Raw genomic sequence first — 18,441 nt, forward strand, 5'->3', positions numbered from 1 at the left:
TGTGGTGGTACAGTGGATTCCCAAAACTAGTCAAATGTATCTCGAATTAATGTTTGTGATAATTTTCTTTTTTTTTCATGAGTACAAGCGAATCGCGAAATACTTTGGAACTAGTTCTGGAAACGGTATATAGGCAAGAACACTTTTCATACAAGCAAAAAACGAGCGCTCCTGAAACACTATATTATTATTAATATATTTATAATTATTTATTTATTTATATATATTTATTTATAATTATTTATAATTATTATAATTATATCTGCTTGAAATTTCAATTTAAATGGCAGAAAATGTCGATGGAACTAGATTGGCTTATTTATAGTGCATAAGACCCTTCAAATCCATAAGAAAATTTTCAATTTGATACCTCTATCAATTGCTAGATTAGTGCTAATGAACCAACCAATTATTAACCGCAGAGAAAAAAATGAGCTGAGAATACAAAACAGATTTGCTCTGCTTGCATTTTCTAGCACTGAACTTTGATCAATTTTTGTGACTAGAGTACTTGTGTACTCAAGGAAACGCGAAAGTTATATCGTGAGTCAAGTTTTTCCAACCTAACTTCCTTATACTTGTTCATGATTGAACAAACTGATCAATAAACCCTACCACAATGTAAAGTAAATATCGTGATCATGATTATTCCCGCATTTGAATGTAATATTTTGTATATCATAGAAATAACAAGAGTGCGAAAATACCTTTACCAGTAGGCAGGGGCGGATCTAGGATTTTCTCGAGGGGGGGCGGATTTTCAAAAAATTTTCCAAAATTTTGACGACCTTTTTTTTTTTTAGGTCGACCAAATTGACTTTTCGAGCTCTCCCAAAGCACTGTTTTGCCCCTATTTTGGCAAAGTTTTCTGCGCCGCAGGCAAATTTTTGAAAAAACAGTCAAAAAAAGCCGTTTTTGGGCACTTGTTGAAAAATTTTGACAAAAAAATAGCGTTTTTTTGGCGCGCGCTCCCCCTCAAAGTTAGTATATATTGGCGCCAAAGGCGCCTTTAGAAAAATTTTAGGGTCGGTCGGCCAAAAATGGATTTCTGAAAAAGTATCAAAGGGGGGACCCTTTGGGTCGGCAGGGGGTCGAATCCCTGAGGGGGGGGGGCGTCCGCCCCCCCTAAATCCGCCCCTGCCAATAGGTAAAAGTATCGAAAAAGTGAGGTACGTAGTTACACCCCACCCCCAGAGTGAGGTACAGAGGTAACCCCAGTACAGAGGTAAGAAGACAAGGAACACCACCCCTCAATGCGGTATCCTACTACGCACATCAACCGAAGGCCTTGTCAATACTACCGCTCAGCAAAATTGATCAATTTGTGTAACTGTCTACTACTTATGTTTTATCAGCATAATTTTATCCGGTTTATTCATTCCTCGACATCACTCCTCGCCAAGAAATGAGCCAAAATGAACTTAACAACAGCGGTTGTAGATCAGTTTGATTCAGACCACCGATTTTTGGTCATGAAGTGGCGCTTAAATAGTTTAATTTACGAAATTTACTAATTTCAGGTTAAACTGTTGGTTTTGTAATATGATGTAATGGTTTGCTGTAAAAGTAGGAAAACATAATATCTCATTGAACATTGCAATTTTTCAAGGTCAAAGAGTTTTTTAATGTTAAAGAGCGGTATGTTACTCCAGTAGCGTAAGTTTCGCGGTTTTTTTTATTATACACACGCAAACGATTGTTATACTGACTGTTCGCTTCTCTCAACCTAACTCGCCGAGAGTGCCACCCCTTCATTTAGTGTAAGTATGTTTTGATGTTAGAATGAGTTATTGAAGATAAAAACAGTTTTAGAAGGTGGTATGGGCCTACCATCGAAGTCTTGTAATTGAGTGTGAAAACCACTTTTTTGGTTTTGCTGAAAGAGTGCAGTTCAATCCTGATTTGTTTAACTAAGCAGATAAGAAAGACAGAAAGAATTTCATTCTTCAGACATACAAAAACATTTACAAAAAAAAATCAAACAAATTAAGCAATTTAATGTTGGTAAACGTGCGTATTCTTTTTTCATTATCTATTTTTTTAAAATATTTTTTAAGTTTCAAAATTTCTACAAAAATGGTGTTTTCTCGAAAACTAGCAATTTCTGGAAGGTCATATTTTCGAGTAGAATTAGAGCCTCAGATGAAACTCTGATAGCATCAAGATCAAGCATCACTTTTTGAAGGAAAAATCAGGGCAACTAAATCTGCTATATACTAACTCACTATTACCTAGGATGTAAATGTCTCTAAATTTATGGACTAAAAGTCTTTCATCAGTTTTTAAACTTTGCCTATATATATTGCCAGAAGATTATTTCCGTTCAACATATGAAGCAACCTTGAACCCCTATTAGTTAATGAGTACAACCTAATTTTATTTTTAGGGAATAGGTTAATTTACCCGAAATCCTTGTTTTATAAATGAAAGAAGTTTTTAAAGATTAAAAAAACTAAGATATTGATTCGGGTTTCTACTATTTAAAGATCTCAGGCAAAACTTCAGTAGATCATAAACATAAAGCTCATGAACAGTTATTTTTTCTATCATGAAAACTTTTGGTTATAGTGTCGAATTTTCTTTTGAAATTATTTTCCGCTGATACGTTAGAACCTAACTCAAAATTGAAAAACTAGTAACACCATACACAAGCAAGCCCTATTGTAGTATGGGCTTTATGTTAGCATTATAGTATATGAGTAAAACACATTTCGGAATATAATGCCTCATTTTTGAAACAGCACCGCACTGCCTCCCTAATTAAATGTTTAATTTTTGGATATGATGTATGAAAGTAAGTTTATTATCAAGTATTACGCCTAAATATCTGTACCATGGCATGGGACTATACACAAAATCATCAATGCAAACATGAAAAATGGAAGCACTTCTATTTTTTCAAAACAGATTAGGGTTGTTCTGTCTGAGTTAATGGTTAATTTAATTGATTTCTTCCACGCCGAATATGCTGGAAGAATTCAAACTTTGCGTTCTCACATGCTACCTTTGTATCATCAGAAAACAGAAAAACGTTTGAACTCACTTCAGCGTGATGCATATCATTTGCGTAAACTAAAAAGAGAAGAGGACGTAAAACAGAACCCTGCGGAACGCCCGTGGTCACTGGTAACCAATCCGACGAACAATTGTTCCCATGAACACATTGAAACCTTCGAGATAAAAACTTCGACTTGCTACTGGTTACAAGCCACTTGCCCTCGCAAGTGAAATTCATTCTCAAAAAGACTCGAACTTGCTACTGGTTACAAGCCACTTGCCCTCGCAAGTGAAATTCATTCTCAAAAAGACTCGAACTTGCTACTGGTTACAAGCCACTTGCCCTCGCAAGTGAAATTCATTCCGAAAAAGATTCGAAACCCTGACTAGTGCTTCACCGTGACGCTTAAAAGCACGCCAAAAATTATTGAACACTAAAATGAGTTTCATGATAAAGCAAGTTCAAATTCTTTTTAGAACAAGTATCGGAAGTGAAGCTAAGTCGACAAGAATTAAGCTGCAGGTTGCTCGTTGGAAAAAAGTTGAGACATTAATACTCACAAATTGAAAGCAAGTAGCACAGTAATTTCCGACCGTATTCATAAAAAATAAAAGAATAAAACGCTTTTTTTTTATTTTTTTTTTAAATACTTTTGTACAATTTTTTTAAATCCTTTTTTGGCAAATAAGCGCTGAAAAAAAATCTAAGACTAGTTTTCCTGATAGTAAAATCAATTTTTGTGAGCCTAAAATTTTTTTGAAAAACAGTTAATTTCCATATAACGAACGTTACTTGATCGCGTTTTTCGCTCGAAAATGAACAAAAAATCGACTTTTTAAAACGGACACAAAAACCAGATTTTAACCTTGACACTAAATATCAAGGTTCAAACGAATTTGTGGTTTCATAAGAAAGCAAGGTCAATATTTTACAAAAAAGGACTTGGAAAAAGTCTTTCTCCGAGTTTTAAGTCACTTACTCTCCCAGGTGAAACAGAAGCAAACAAATTTATTTTGCTTTCTGAAAAATAAACTTTTGGAAAAAAGCGTTGGAAAAAGTAAATTCACCAGTTAGTATTACGCTTAAAAATTTGATTGTGAAGACAATTTAAAGTTATAGGAAACAAGCTGAGTGGAAATCAAATTTAACTACAGAGGCAAAACGTGGATAACTTTCTCTGTTGCTCAAAAATTCAATTTGAAAAAAAAATTAACATAATTTCTCATAAAACAGGAGATCAACCGAGTTGTTGCAATGGAAGAAAACAAATAAATGCAGCAGCATGACAACTAAAAATTAATTTTGCTATTATTGCGCAGATGCATTTCATCGATTTCGTTTTAACAATAAAGCAACCCTCATCGAAGCTTAGGCGTAAGTAATCTTTTATAACAATTTATTATGTTGATTTTTGACAATTATGATTGAATAAATTTACCAAAAATAGGTGTTTAAAAGATTGATAATTAATTACTGTGTTCATTAGATAATTAATTACTATTTTTCAAGTGATCGTAATCTCCTAACAACGATTATGATTGAATATAGTTCATGCAAATTTTTTTTAAAACGATTATAATCAAATATACTTCCGTGTTTTGTCAAAATTTTGTCACACCAAATGACAAAAAAAGATAAATAGATTCTATGAGTTATGATTTTGTGTCAATAACAAAATCTCTAAGGATGAGATGTCTTGTCACACTTTGGTTCAACTGGACACAACGTTTTATCACCAAACAAAAAATCCATAGAGAGTTTTTCAGATTATTTGATAAGTTTACCACCAAACAAAAATATCATAGAGATCTTTTCAGATTAGTTGAAAAGTAGATGAAAAGTAAATTCTTGGAATGAGTCAAGGTGCTGATGTTTTGGTGGTTAAGAAACTTAAAACGTGCATCATAAAACAACTCTGATGGAGAAGGCATGAAAAAAAACATTAAAAAATGAGATGAGTTGAAATTAAAATGATTTTAGTGTCATTCCCTACTCATAGAGAACTTTTCATAACAGTTGAAAGGTTCCCGCGATAGATGAAAATTAAGTCCTCAAAATTAATCACAAAAATAAATCAATGTGCTGGTTATTTGGTGGTTGAAAAAATTTAAAATGTAACAAATTTATGGAGAAGAAAGGAAAAAAGGGTTATAAAATTGAATTGATTTGAATACTGTAAAAATCTATTTTCTCATTATTCACATTAACCAATGTTTACACAAAGCATAAAATATAAACAATTCAGATGCAAGCTCAAAGAAAAATAAACAAACAAAAATTTATTATTGCAAGTAAAACATACAGTTGGAAAAAGTTGACTTTTTCAACACGAAATAATACGCAATTAAACTATCAAACCGATTGTATTCGATTGCGTTTTATCTTGTTTATCAAACTTAATTAACATTGACTGCTTCAATTAAACTTCAAGAAAATTTAATTTGACAAAATGGTTACCAAAATCAGTACCAAAATCACAATCTTCAAATTATCGACAACTTTTATATACAATTTACAAGGATATGTACATATTTTGAATACTTTATATACAAATTGAATACAGATTAAATTCAGATTGTATACAGATGTTTGTATGCTTTTCAATTGATTGGTGGTGCTAAAGTTTCAACAAAAAAAATAGGTCAGGAAAAACCATCGAAAACTTATTGTTCTGAGTTGATTTTTTAAATTCTTTTCTAGCTCTCGTGCAGATATTTCCAACCATATTCATAAAAAATAAAAAATAAAACCATTTTGTTTTTAATTTGTAAAAAAAGCGTTGAAAAAACTATCTAAGACTAGTTTTCTTGATAGTAAAATCAATTTTTGTGAGCCTAAAATTCTTTTAAAAACAAGTAATTTCCATATAACGAACGTTAATTGACCGCGTTTTTTGCTAGAAAATGAACAAAAAATCCAATTTTTAAAACTGGGACACGAAAACCAGATCTTAACCTCGACATTAAGTCTCAAGGTTCAGAAGAATTTGTGGTTTCATAAGATGTATAAATGCTTTTCAATTGATTATTGGTGCTAAAGTTGCAACCGAAAAGAAAATCAGGTCAGGAAAAACCATCGAAAACTAATTGTTCTAAGTTGAATTTGTTTGTTGTTTTTTAGCCGTGGTGCAGAATTTTCTAACCATATTCATAAAAAATAAAAGAATAAAACCTAGCTGTGGTTGCAAAATCTTGATTGCATTATCTTAGACCAGGTTGCAAAACTTTAGACCAGAGCCAAAAAAAATTTTTGGCCAACAAGTGTGATCGGAACTTTTATTTTCGGGCTGTTTATTTTCATCGAGAATTCAGGAACTTCAACCGAAAATTCCATCACTTGAAAAGTAAAACGTGAACTCCAAACAAAAAGCTTGGTTCTAAAATAATGAGTTCTATTCTGTAATGGTGGCAAAGAAAACGTCGTAAATGATTTGATTGCAAAATCTTAATCTTCAATTAATAACGGTTGAAATATGTCATGCTCAAATTAAAATGGTTTTAAGGCAGAACTATTAGACCCCGTAGAACGTCGTCAAAATTGAAATGTGATAAACTACTTACAAGCGAAAACACATAAACAATAAAGTCACATAGCTAGAAGCTTCTAACTTCTTTATTTCTTATATCCAACAAATAATTACATAACTACAGCTTTTTTAAGCACACAAACCGTCATAATCGCGGAGAGACCACTTGAGCCAAAATATAAAAAACGCTGGAATTTATCAGGAAGGAAACTTTACCTTTGATCTAACAAAAAGCTTTGATTATAGTTGTTTTAAAAAAAGTTGACTCATTTTTTTTGAAACTTATTACTTAGTCCCAAATCAACAACTATTATTACAAAAAACTACAAGGTTGAAACCATGGAAGTTGTCAAAAAACCTCACTACTAGTTCTTTTTACCGGATAGTGAGTATCTTCAGGGTTGAATAGTCGAATCACAATAATATAGACTGAGTACCATTCTCGAGTAAACAAATTCCAGAGTTTGATCTCCAGTGAACACCAAATTCAAATTGGTATGACCTTTAGAAGCAATTATGAAGTGATTCTCGCGCACTTGAAACGAATCGACCGAATAATATTCAGGAAAAGTTGTCGGGAATTTCTCAAAGTCATCTTTCAGATAATCCATTCGTTTTTTTTTCAATGACAAATAATGGGATACAAAACTATCACATCGATTCCGTTCGACTGCTTTTTATCTTGTTTATCATATTTGATTAAGCTTGACTGCTAAAATTAAACTTGAATGCATTTTATATTTATAAAATAGTTACCAAAATCCATTTTGGTGTATGTTTTGGTATTTAAGCAATCAACAAACTATCGACAGTTGGTATAGACATTCTATAAAGAATATATACAGAATTTGAACATACTGATTAGAAATTACTTACAGATTTTTCTAGATTATATGCTGATGTATGTATGATTTTTCTGTTGTTTTCTAGGGCCAATGTTTGAGTTTTAAAAAAAAAACTATTTCAATCAGGAATATGCATCAAATCTAATGAATTTTGGTTCGTTTCCTCGTGTCAAATTAAGCTGATACGGTTGGCCTTATAAGAAGTATTTAATTTAATTTTGCATAGGTAGACTTTTTATAGTCGCGATAGCTCTTAGATCATACTTGTCAACGGGCCGGGCCGAGGTTTTCACTTTTGTCAACGGGCCCCAACGGGCCTTACTTTTATTGACTAACCAATGTTATGTTTCAGTGCGCACTGTACAGCTTGCAGTGTGCCAAACGACATGACTACTACGTTCAACGAAGAAGCACAATTTGACTGCATGTGCCATTATAAATAAGGTCTTTATAAATAAGTAAAACAATTAATTAAAATTGTTTTGAAACAAATTTGTTTTTTACCAAAAAAGCAGCAACGGGCCGAGATTTAATAAATTCCCTGTTTATCGGGCCGCCAACGGGCTCGACTTGAATTATATCAGGCCGGGCCGGGCCGGGCCTCAATTATGGCGGCCCGTTAACAAGTCTGTCTTAGATTGCAAAATTTTGATGGGATCACAAGGAACCTATTATTTGCGGTAAGCAATTCTCCTGAAGTGACTTCGGTCCTCTGTATCCTTGAACAGAATTTTCGTACTGCATTCTCTGATAACATTTCTGTTATTTATTTGTTTCTACATTTCAGCAATAAAACCACCAACGCATACAAAACTTTGTCTTAATAATTTGAAAGTGATCAAGCATACTTTTTTTATTTGCACTTTTATAAAACCAAGTGGCAGCAGATTTGATGACAATCTGACAAATGTATGTTTGTTATGTACAGTGGTAATTACGAGAAATTTTGTTCATGTAGGTAAAACAACCAGTAGAAGTAAGTTTGATACCGACACCAATTTGCACTTTGAATAGAAAAGCGAAACGAAGACGGAAGCATTTTTGTAAAAACACCCACACATTTTGTGAATGTTTTGCACTTTGTAATAATGACTAACTCGAAAACAACTGGAGATCTCAGAACAAACTCAGTCTTCCCAGTAACATTCATCTGTTTTTAGCTCTAGAGAAACTGCGGCTAGCATAATTTTTGAAAACTGTCAGCCAAGTACTTTAATATCAGAAACTCGATTTTAAATTTTTGGAACGATCTAAAATTGCACTTTGATTTAGATAACTAAAAGTTTCAATATGACGTGCAAACAATAATTGGTCTGGCCAATAAATGCGATAGGAATTTTTAGATTGAAGACTCTTATCACGAGAATTCAGGAACCGAAAATTATGTTTACCCAAATTTAAGAAAACCTCAAAAATGCTAGGTTCCAAAATAATTACAAAAAATCGCAAAAAAAAACAAAAAAATCGCAATGAAATTGCTAAAAACGTCGCAAGTAATTGCAAAACTTGAAGTTTTAGTTACGTTGAAATTAAAATGTTATGTTGTAACTAAAATGGTTTAAAAACAGAACTATTAGACCTTGTAGATGCCAAAAATTTGAACTTGGAAACTTATTTCAAAAGCGAAAACAGATTAACACTTACGCCAATTACATAGAAGCTTCCAGTTCCTTGACTTTTTATCTCCAACCTGTAAGTACAATACTATGACAACTTATTTTGATGATACCAGCTATGATAAATGCGGAGAAACCAGTTGAGCCAAAAGGTAAAATACACTTACATTTTTCAGGGAGGAAAAAGTACGTTTGATTGGAAAAGTAGCATTGACGAGAAGCATCAAGAAGGAGATAAAATTTTTCATATAATTTCAGAGCTTTGAGTAAATCAGTTTCAAAAAATTTAGCCTTACAAATCATTTTGAAACTTAGTCTCCATCAAAAACTATTGATACGAAGCTGAAACCAGGAAAATTGTCAAAAAACCTTACTTCTAGGTAATTTATGGGTAATGAGTATCTTCAGGGTTGAATAACCGTGTCACAATAATATAGACTTAATACAATTCTCGAAAACCGATTCGAACGTTTACATTTAGGTTGTTCATATCAAATTAAGAGTTTATACATTTCTTAAACGTGGTCTTTGAAATGCCGATGTCATATTTTCATAAGAAGTTTGATTGTATGCTAGCACATTTTTACTGATTCATCAATGGAAAAACTGAAGTCTTTTACTACTTTTATTGAAACTCGCTCCGTGATTAGAAACTTGTCTAAATAAAAATTGAATTACCTGATAACTCTCACTCATCACAATTTGATAGAGCTGTACAATTGAAACTTCAAATACAATTAGGAAATATATGTAATTTCTGAAATGATTTTAAAATTATAAATAAATTTCTAAATACTGTTTTACTACAATTATCAGAATTCGACAAAATGATTCTTCAAAAGCCAGTTCTAAAAACTAGTTCTCTTCTATCTATGAGCACTATTTAATTTGAGCACTGTCGATGATACAAACTTCTTTGAGCCATTTGTTCCACTCCTCCGAGTTCTGAAGAGCACCTTGATTTCCCACAACACAGAGACCTTTTTTCGCTCTGGTCAGCAAAACATTAAGGCGATTTCGATCTCCACTGAAACCCAAATTCAACCCGGTACGAACTGTAGATACAATTATAACGTCATTCTCGCGCCCTTGAAATGAGTCGACCGAGTTAATTTCGGGCAAATTTGTCGGGAATTTCTCAAAGTCAGCTTTCGGATAGTCGATTCGTAAGTTCTTAATAACTTTCGTAAATATCTCGCGCGATTTGTAAACTTGTCCGCTGTATAATGTTATAATGCCAACCTTTTGATAACACTTGACAGTTCCGCTAAGAATGAGCTGTACCCAAATATTGGCCAAGACAATCGCTTCTCGCTCGTTATACCAAGAAGTACCCTGTCTATTTTCTTGGCCGTCAGCGACATTTACGAAACAAAGAGGTTCTTTTAATTTTGAATTCATTTCAGAACTTGGCCACCAAATTAGCTCCGAGATTTTTTGCGCAGGGTTTTGATCCAAAAATTCGCCAAGTTTCAGCAAGCGCTTGTTTTCAAACCCTTGTGGAGTTTTCAGCTTCGAATCATAGAATTCTTTGCTGGGGAAAGCCGCTAACTTAGGATGCATTCTATGTTGTGTGTCTAAAAACGCAACTGGAAATACTTCGGGCATCGCGTAAAATTTGTGGAAAAAAGTGTCGTGTTGTCTCAGTTCCTGTGAAGAGTTTTCATCTTCATTCAAATTTTCAGCCGTTTTTAGTTTCGAGTCTGCGTTTTGATTGGCAGGTCCAAGTTGATTTGGGTCGCCAATTAGCACAAAGTGCGAACAGCCATGTTGCAATGCACAAAGCGTAGTCCCTTCTCGGCTTAACGTTGCTTCGTCTATAATGACGAAATCAAATTTGAGGTTGTTTAAAAGCGGGTCGCCTGCTCCTGCGCAAGTTGTGAAAACTACAACAGATTCGTCTAAAATTTCTTTAACAATTTTCTTCTGCTTATTCGTTAAATAATTGGTTTCTCGTGAAGTGATTCTTTCTTCAGATCTTTCGACGAGTTTTGATTCGAGTGAAAACTTATTGACTAGATCGATGTTTTCGGCATCTAAACCGCGGTGCGAATCTTTCTCTTCGCGCGATTTGAGTCTTAAGATTTGAACTTCTGGTTCAATCTGAGCTTCATTATGGCAAGTTTCATAGAATTTCAAAACCAAGTTGTCAACCGCAAGATTAGTTTCAGCGCAGACTAGAACTTTCTGGAAATCGAAATTTGCTAAAACATCTCGAACTATGGCACAAGCTGTGGTTGATTTCCCAGTGCCGGGCGGGCCATGAATTAATGAAACCCTATTCTCTCTTGCTATTTTTACCGCCAATTTCTGGCTTTCGTTCAAATCTTTCGCAAATGCACCCTCAACTCCAAGATGCGATGTTTTCAAAGCAGGTATCTTTTCTTTCATAGCTTCTTGATCGTCTGAGCAAACTATGAAAGGAACAAGTGAATCGTCAAATTGCTTTGTAAACTTCTTTTCTGTTTTGTTTTCAGAATTTTCTGTTGTTTCTTCGTTTTCTTGGGTAACTTCGGCAACTGGAGCGGTTTCTTTTGACAAATCATTTTCATTTTTGGTACACATTAGTGTTTTCAAAGCATCCATCACTCGCGAAAACGTCACTACATTAGCCTGGACCAGAGTAAGACGCCATTTCACTCCAATATCATCGCCTTCAACACACTTCTGCATAATTCTACAGCACAGATTCTTTTCCGGTCTTTTATTGGTTGATGTTTTGAAATTATCAGTCGGTGAGACTATTTCGACTGTGACATAGAATGGAACACGCTGAAATTTGGTAACTCTTCCTAAACATGCAATACCTTCAGAGCAGGATTCTTGGTTCACTGCTCTTTCATCTCTCGAAGGCGGGGCAACTCCTGATTTCTCTATTTCTGATGCCTCGGAAAGGCTAGGATAATCAGCATTGTTCATGTCAAAACCATTTTTGAAGTCACCAGTACCGCCGCTGTTTGACTCAATTTCGCCGTCGTTTTCATGTTCAGACCAACAAAATTTCAGCCCTTTTTTCTTCCACACATGCTGAGGCCTTTGGTGATTCTTTTTATCAATTTTTCTGTCCGATTTGTCAATTTGAACCATCACGTATTTTCCCATCCACTGTCTTGGCCACATTAAACTCATGTCATCGAGCTTGTAAAAAGTAACTTCGTTTTTTTCGACATTTTTGCTACCATTCGGAGCACCCGTCTTTTCTCTAGAGTCATTAATATTGGCAGCAGAATTATTTGATGTAGTTCTACAAGCTTGGATTTTAAGACTCCCGATTGATTCTGAATTATCTCGTTTTAGCACTGAATTTTGAATCACTCCCGTTTTGGCATTTATTGCGAAATTTAACTGCTTTCGTTTTTCTGAGAACTCCTCACCAAGAGATGCATATTCGCGCTTTATCATTCGAAAGACATAAGCGTCCCGTTTAGACGTCTCAATCAAGTTCAAGTCTAAAATTGTGTTCAGCCTCATTGAAACTTTGCTTGCATCAAGAGAAAAATCGCACGCGATCAGTTTCCAGTCCGAGCAGAATCGCCATAAATGGTTAACCGGCGATTTTATATGTCCTATGTTTAATTTGTTCTGACTTTCCTCCACAATTCTTCCGAGCACATAGTTCGTAAGTTCTAAAAAACCAAGTCCACTCACAATGCGAATAATTTTTACGAGCACTGTGAAATCAAGCGCAAAATTTTCTTTAAATTTGTCCAAAATGTTCTGCAGCTTTTGTTCTACCCGCCAGCATAGGGATTTCGTCTTTAATTCAAAACTTACAGTTTCGAAAAAGTTAAATAGGTTGTCCACGTCTGCCACCTTTCGAACATCATCAGGACTTGCGGATCCAAAGAGACTGTCTAACTTGCTTTCGAGTAAGATTTTCTCAAACTCTTTATAGTTCACATTCATATCGTCCACAAAACATTCAAAAGATGAAGTTTCGGATTTCATTTCGTTGATTGATTTTTCTATCCTATATTCGTTGATGTCGAAATACGAAACAGCAGGCCTGCAATTTGAACTAAAATTCTTATCTTTTCGGTTGAAAACAAAAGTCTCTATGGCAGTTACGGGAACTTTTCGGACCAAAGGGTGTCTCGTATTTGACCTATTAATAACAGGAAAACTGGTCAGGTCAACTGAAATACTGTGCATTTGGCCTAAATCGTCATCTTGTTTTTGTCCCTTTATCTTGCTTCGCCTGTTAGATGGAACAGGCTGTTCTCTCATTTTGAACTGAAGAAATGTCCCTTGTTTAGATCCGCGATAAAGTTGCAATACATTGTTCTCGAAATCAACTTTGAAGTTCAACTTAGCTTCCGTCATTTGGTATCGATCTGCATAATTGAACCCACCGGAGTAAAAATAACACGATACTTCGGTACCCAATTCTGAAAGCAGTTTGTCCTTGATTGAAATTTTCCCGCCAATTTGATGCTGCAAGATCCTAAGGTTTGAGTTTCGTTGAAATCGCAGCACAAAACATACATCATCGGGAAGTTGGAGAGCGATTAGAACGTCGGAAAACCCGTCAACTGCTCGGACGACCAGTTCCTGTAGTTTTATTTCAGTTTGCCAATTTTCTCCGCTTGTCCAGTGAAAATAAAGTTCCCATGGAAACGCATTTTCGTTGTGAAAGTTGAACTTTTCAGTGAAACTTGTCAACATTTGTTCGGATGTGAGAATTCTCGATTTCCAGGGCAGAGAGTTCATGACAAAATGAATAGGAAATTTGAATTCGCTGATAGCTCTTCCTTTTTCATACGAGCGAAAAAGGCCGAAATTGATAGCCTCAGCAAATGAACTCTTCGAGAAAAATTCGAATGCAAACTTTTCTGCATTTTCAGTAGAATCGTTTTTTACAAACAAATAATCCATGACTAGGCAAAATTTTTCGAATTCGGTTAAGTTGGAGTTTCGGTCCGAAATAAATCCAAGGAGAAACTCTTCGGACAAATCCTTCAAATCACCTAACATGACCTTAGAATTTTCTAGCGAAAAATGATACCCGATAGAAGACATTTCCTGCCAAACAAACCTTTCGTCTACAGCCTCATCATCGTGTAGTTCTAAATTCTCGTGGATGTTGATTTTTTCCCCTGATTTAGCCGAATCAACCGCTCGAGCAAATAGCTGACCTAATTGTGCACATTCATCGGACCCCGCGCCTTTTCTGTCAGCCCATTTATCAAAGAGCGAACTAATTCTTCCCACTTTTTTCTGAGCCACATTCTGAATTGAAAAATATTTCACCATTTCTTGAACATCTTTTTGAAGTCCTTCTTGTTCACTTAAAGCGTTAGTCTGTAAGTCCTGCCTAGAAGTGGTTGCCTCGTACGCAGGATATCCATAGGGTTCCACAATTTTTGGAGGTATCAGATATGGGTCCCAGCATACAAAATACTCATCACCATCCAAATCACTTCCGGCGATTTCGACCGAATGAGGCCTTGGACCGACAACAGGGTAAACAATACAATCTACTAACAGGTCATATCGCTCCAAGTCCGGATATGACACAGCATGCAACACTCTCACGTCTCCCTGCAGGTAGGCGGGATTTTTCGAGACGACGACATCACCCACGATGGTTTCCGGTTTGCCGTTGACAGTTACTCGAACAAAACACTCGCCGTATTTCAAATTGAATGTTTTCTGACCGAGTTGTGTTGGTTCGCATATTCCGAAAAGGGTTCGAGATTCGGGAATCAGTAGCTTCAGTTTCTCCGCTTTCTTCCCAAATTTGGAGTTATCAACTGATTCTGTAGCGCCAGGAACCTTGAGATTCGGAGCGTCTACTTTGTCTTTGCGACCTTGAGAAACGATTCTTCGCTGAACGTCTTTCAGCTGTTTTTCAATGAAGGTCCATACTTCGTTTAAACTGCAATCTTTGTCATCGTTATCATCTTTTGCCAGACTTGATTGCTCCTTTTGCTTTCGATACCAAATCAGCAGTTCGGCTAAATGGAACTTTTTCTGCCATTGAAGGACGACTAAGGCGTCTTCAAGATTCGAAGTCATGTTTTTGACTCTTTTGAGATGATCTTCCTGTTTGCGCAGAAAAACGTTGTCTGGAACCCCAAGAGAGGATAAGAGTCGAATGAACTGGCGGTTCAAATGACCGAACGTATAAGGCTTCGAGTAATCGCACACGCAAATGAACGGAAACGAACTAGTTTCAAACTTTCTCATCGAAGGTCGAATTTTAAGGACTTTAACCGCGTCATCTGCACGAGCTTCAGCGTCCGATTCCCAATTCGTTCGACTACCTCGAACGAATAAGGACCCTAGATTTTTATCCAGGGCCAAAACGCCTTTGCACCCTTGAAACCTGATCTGTAGAACCGATGGGCAGTTCGTTTTATTGTAACATGAATGCAAAGTTGAAGCACCGACGTCGAACACTTTCGTCTGCAAGTGTTTCAACATTCTTTTTTCGAGTTGGAATTCGCTCGATTTCTTCAAATCCTCTTTCTCTTGCCTGTAGACGTCCTTGAAAACGTCCCTTGCTAATTCTAAAGCTATTGCCCCGCAGCCGTCTGTGAAGTTCAATTCATTTCTTTCAATATCATCTTCGCTTAAAACTTGATCGTCTCTGATTTTGATGCCAGTTTTCTTGACATTTGAAAGCAGGAGTGAAAACCTCGCTATTCGTTTTGCGACAGTTTTCAGTTTGGAGAAATTTCCGTTTTCGTTCCTTATTTTCTCAGCATGCAAATTATCACCCCTAATGAGGTAGCACTTTCGCTCTTTCAAACCACCCGAGCTGCAACCCAGAAACGAGAAAATCTCGCCGTTTATTTTCACCCCCTTTTGTAGAATAAACTCGACCTTTACTGGCTCAACTGATATGTCAAATTGGACCAAAAACAGATCTCCAACACCATATTTATCAACAATCCTATTCACTTTTCCAGGGTCCAAAGTGGTCCACGACTGTTTTATAATATTCGGTAAAATCGTTATCATCGGGAGTTGAATTTTGTGGACTTCTTTATCCGATTTTTGGTCGCTTGGCTTGGGAAGGTAGAAATGCCGATGAAACTGTTTTACCTCTTTTTCCAAAATCTCCGATTGCCCTTTTTTGTCCAATTTGGGATGTGTCAATTTTTCGTTGAGTGCCAATCGTCCAAAAGGGTTCTCAGAAACTCCGCTAAGCAAATCCTGCACAAGTTTGACACGATGCGACAATTCTTTGCTTTTCAAAGCCACAAAGGGTACTTCGAATAGTATCAAAACACTTTCGTACAACTCTGTAAATTCATTTACTTCATTAGAGGTCATGCTTTTGCGGGTTCCATCGTTTACCAAGGCGTCTTTACCCGTTCCATTCCAACCCCAAGGGTGAACTAGTACAATAAGAGACCTCCGGTACCGTTCAAGTGCAGTTAGCATAGTATCAATGGAAACGCCATCATTATTGCAGAACGGAGATAAGATCTCAACTTTTAAGTTTTTTAAGGGAGAGTTGGGCATGAACTTGAGAGATTTGAGGCTATTAAAAACACGTTGATTGAACTTATCTTGGAAGAACGTAAGTCCGTAAATAATTGCGTCCAGAAAACATCGATCCGAAAAAAGTTTCTGCCTCGCTTCGATTTCTGATTCCCGTCGTAACTGCTCTTGGATTACAAGAGATTGAAAACTCCAGAAAAGATTTTGATTTGAGGTCAGTTCTACACCAGATTTGCCTTTGTCTTTCAGAAGTTTCCGGGCAACTTCGTAAATTCTTTTGGGTTGAACTTTCCTTTTGGGTTCTTGCTTAACCAATTCGTTAATGATCGTCGTCTTTCCAACTCCGCCGCAGCCAACAACATATAAATGTACCATTTCGCGCTTAAAGTCTTCGATTAAACTGACAATTTTTAAATTACTTTAACTTTTCTTTCAAATTTTAATATAAATCAACTTTTTTTCGGCAAGTTAAAACATTTAAATAATAATTTTCAAATCGAGCTTCTTACAATTGATTTTTTGATTTGTTTAACCTGCGGAATTTTTTCAAGTCTATCCCCAAGTCTAATAAAGTTGAACTGAGATGATAAATTTTGATAAATTTGAACGAGATGGTAAATTTTGGTAAAAGAAGAAATGTCAAATCATTTGATTTTAGGTTATTATTTGATTTTATAAGTTGAAGTTACAGTTAGAGTTATAAATTTGTGTTGATTTTCTGAGAAATACATGAGAGCATATTTGAATCGTACCAGTTTCAAGTATTTCAATATTTAAAGTTACATTTTTATTGATGTTTCCCATTTTTTTAACAAAAATTCTTAGCACATGTTATGTGATTTTATGTTTTGATCGCAAATAGATATGACAAACTTATGTCGACATTTGTTTTTTCGAGTAATTATGTCGCACCGAGTTTTAGTAATCTATTTTTAATAATGACGAGCATGCCGTCACTTTATTTTTGGTACTTCAGCATATCTCAGAAATCGTGTATAAGATACCAACCAAATGCTTTTCATGGCTCAAACCAAAACCATACACGGTACTGACAAGCTGGTTACATGTCAGTATTTAGACAACCGCGTATTCAGACTGGTCAGTATTTAGACAAATACTGTTTCAACCAATCAGAATCGAGACAAAGAAGAAATTAAAAAGTAATTATGATTTATTTTGGATTATTTATGTCTTTTCTCGATTTTGATTGGTTCATACAGTATTTGTCTAAATACTGACGAGTATGAATACGCGGCTGTCTAAATAGTGGCTGCACTCCTGACAAGCTCTTTATATAAAACGGCGGACTGATATTACGAGTATATTTAAACAAAACAGAGAAAAATATTACGCAGAGGCGAAGTACAGCTTCAATAGAGGTGCTAGTTAAATGGGACGAAAACACAATAAGATGACAAATGCCATTAAAACGACAACTGAGATTTAAACTGTTTATACTTATTCCGGATCAACCGTACAATTCGCTTTAGGGGATCGACCGTACAATTCGCCCCCAAATCGATTTATTGGGGAGAAAAGTTGGATTTTTCATAAGCTAACTTTGAGTGTGCCTAGATTCGCTCCAAATTATCCGTATCACTAAAAACAAATTGTAGTAAAACATTAATCTAGGTAATTAGCAGCATGAAAATACAATCCCCCATAGAAAATGTAAAAAAAAAAAACAATTTTATTTGCGGGTTTGTATGAAATGTATATTTTAAACACTTATTTTTTAAAGTTAATCCATGCTTGGGAAGAGCATTCTTCGGTGGGTCACTTAGTGGGCAGATTGTACGGTTGATCTTTACCCCTGTATAGCTTAGGTAATAGTATAAACTCATTTTTTTCCAACCTAAGTCGCAAATATTGTTGCGATGCAATTGTCGCGACGAAATGCGTTCATTTTGAAAGTGTCATTTTGATCCAGCTATTAAGTACAGCCAATGCTAAAGATATTAACACAGACTATTATATGACAAATTGCACTTTAGCTTCAAGGTA

The 18,441-nt window shown here is 35.4% G+C and overlaps 1 protein-coding gene across 1 annotated transcript; it reads right to left on the reverse strand.

Moving 5' to 3' along the window:
• Window positions 1-9,673: 9,673 nt before the first annotated feature.
• On the reverse strand, window positions 9,674-17,328 carry LOC134851343 (uncharacterized). The gene has a single exon (XM_063867381.1). The coding sequence runs from the start codon at window positions 16,810-16,812 to the stop codon at window positions 9,865-9,867; it is 6,948 nt and encodes a 2,315-aa protein (XP_063723451.1). The 5' UTR covers window positions 16,813-17,328; the 3' UTR covers window positions 9,674-9,864.
• Window positions 17,329-18,441: the final 1,113 nt, after the last annotated feature.

The sequence above is a fragment of the Symsagittifera roscoffensis genome, chromosome 7 (genome assembly GCF_963678635.1).
Source record: "Symsagittifera roscoffensis chromosome 7, txSymRosc1.1, whole genome shotgun sequence".
In the NCBI taxonomy this organism is placed as follows: Eukaryota; Metazoa; Xenacoelomorpha; order Acoela; family Convolutidae; genus Symsagittifera; species Symsagittifera roscoffensis.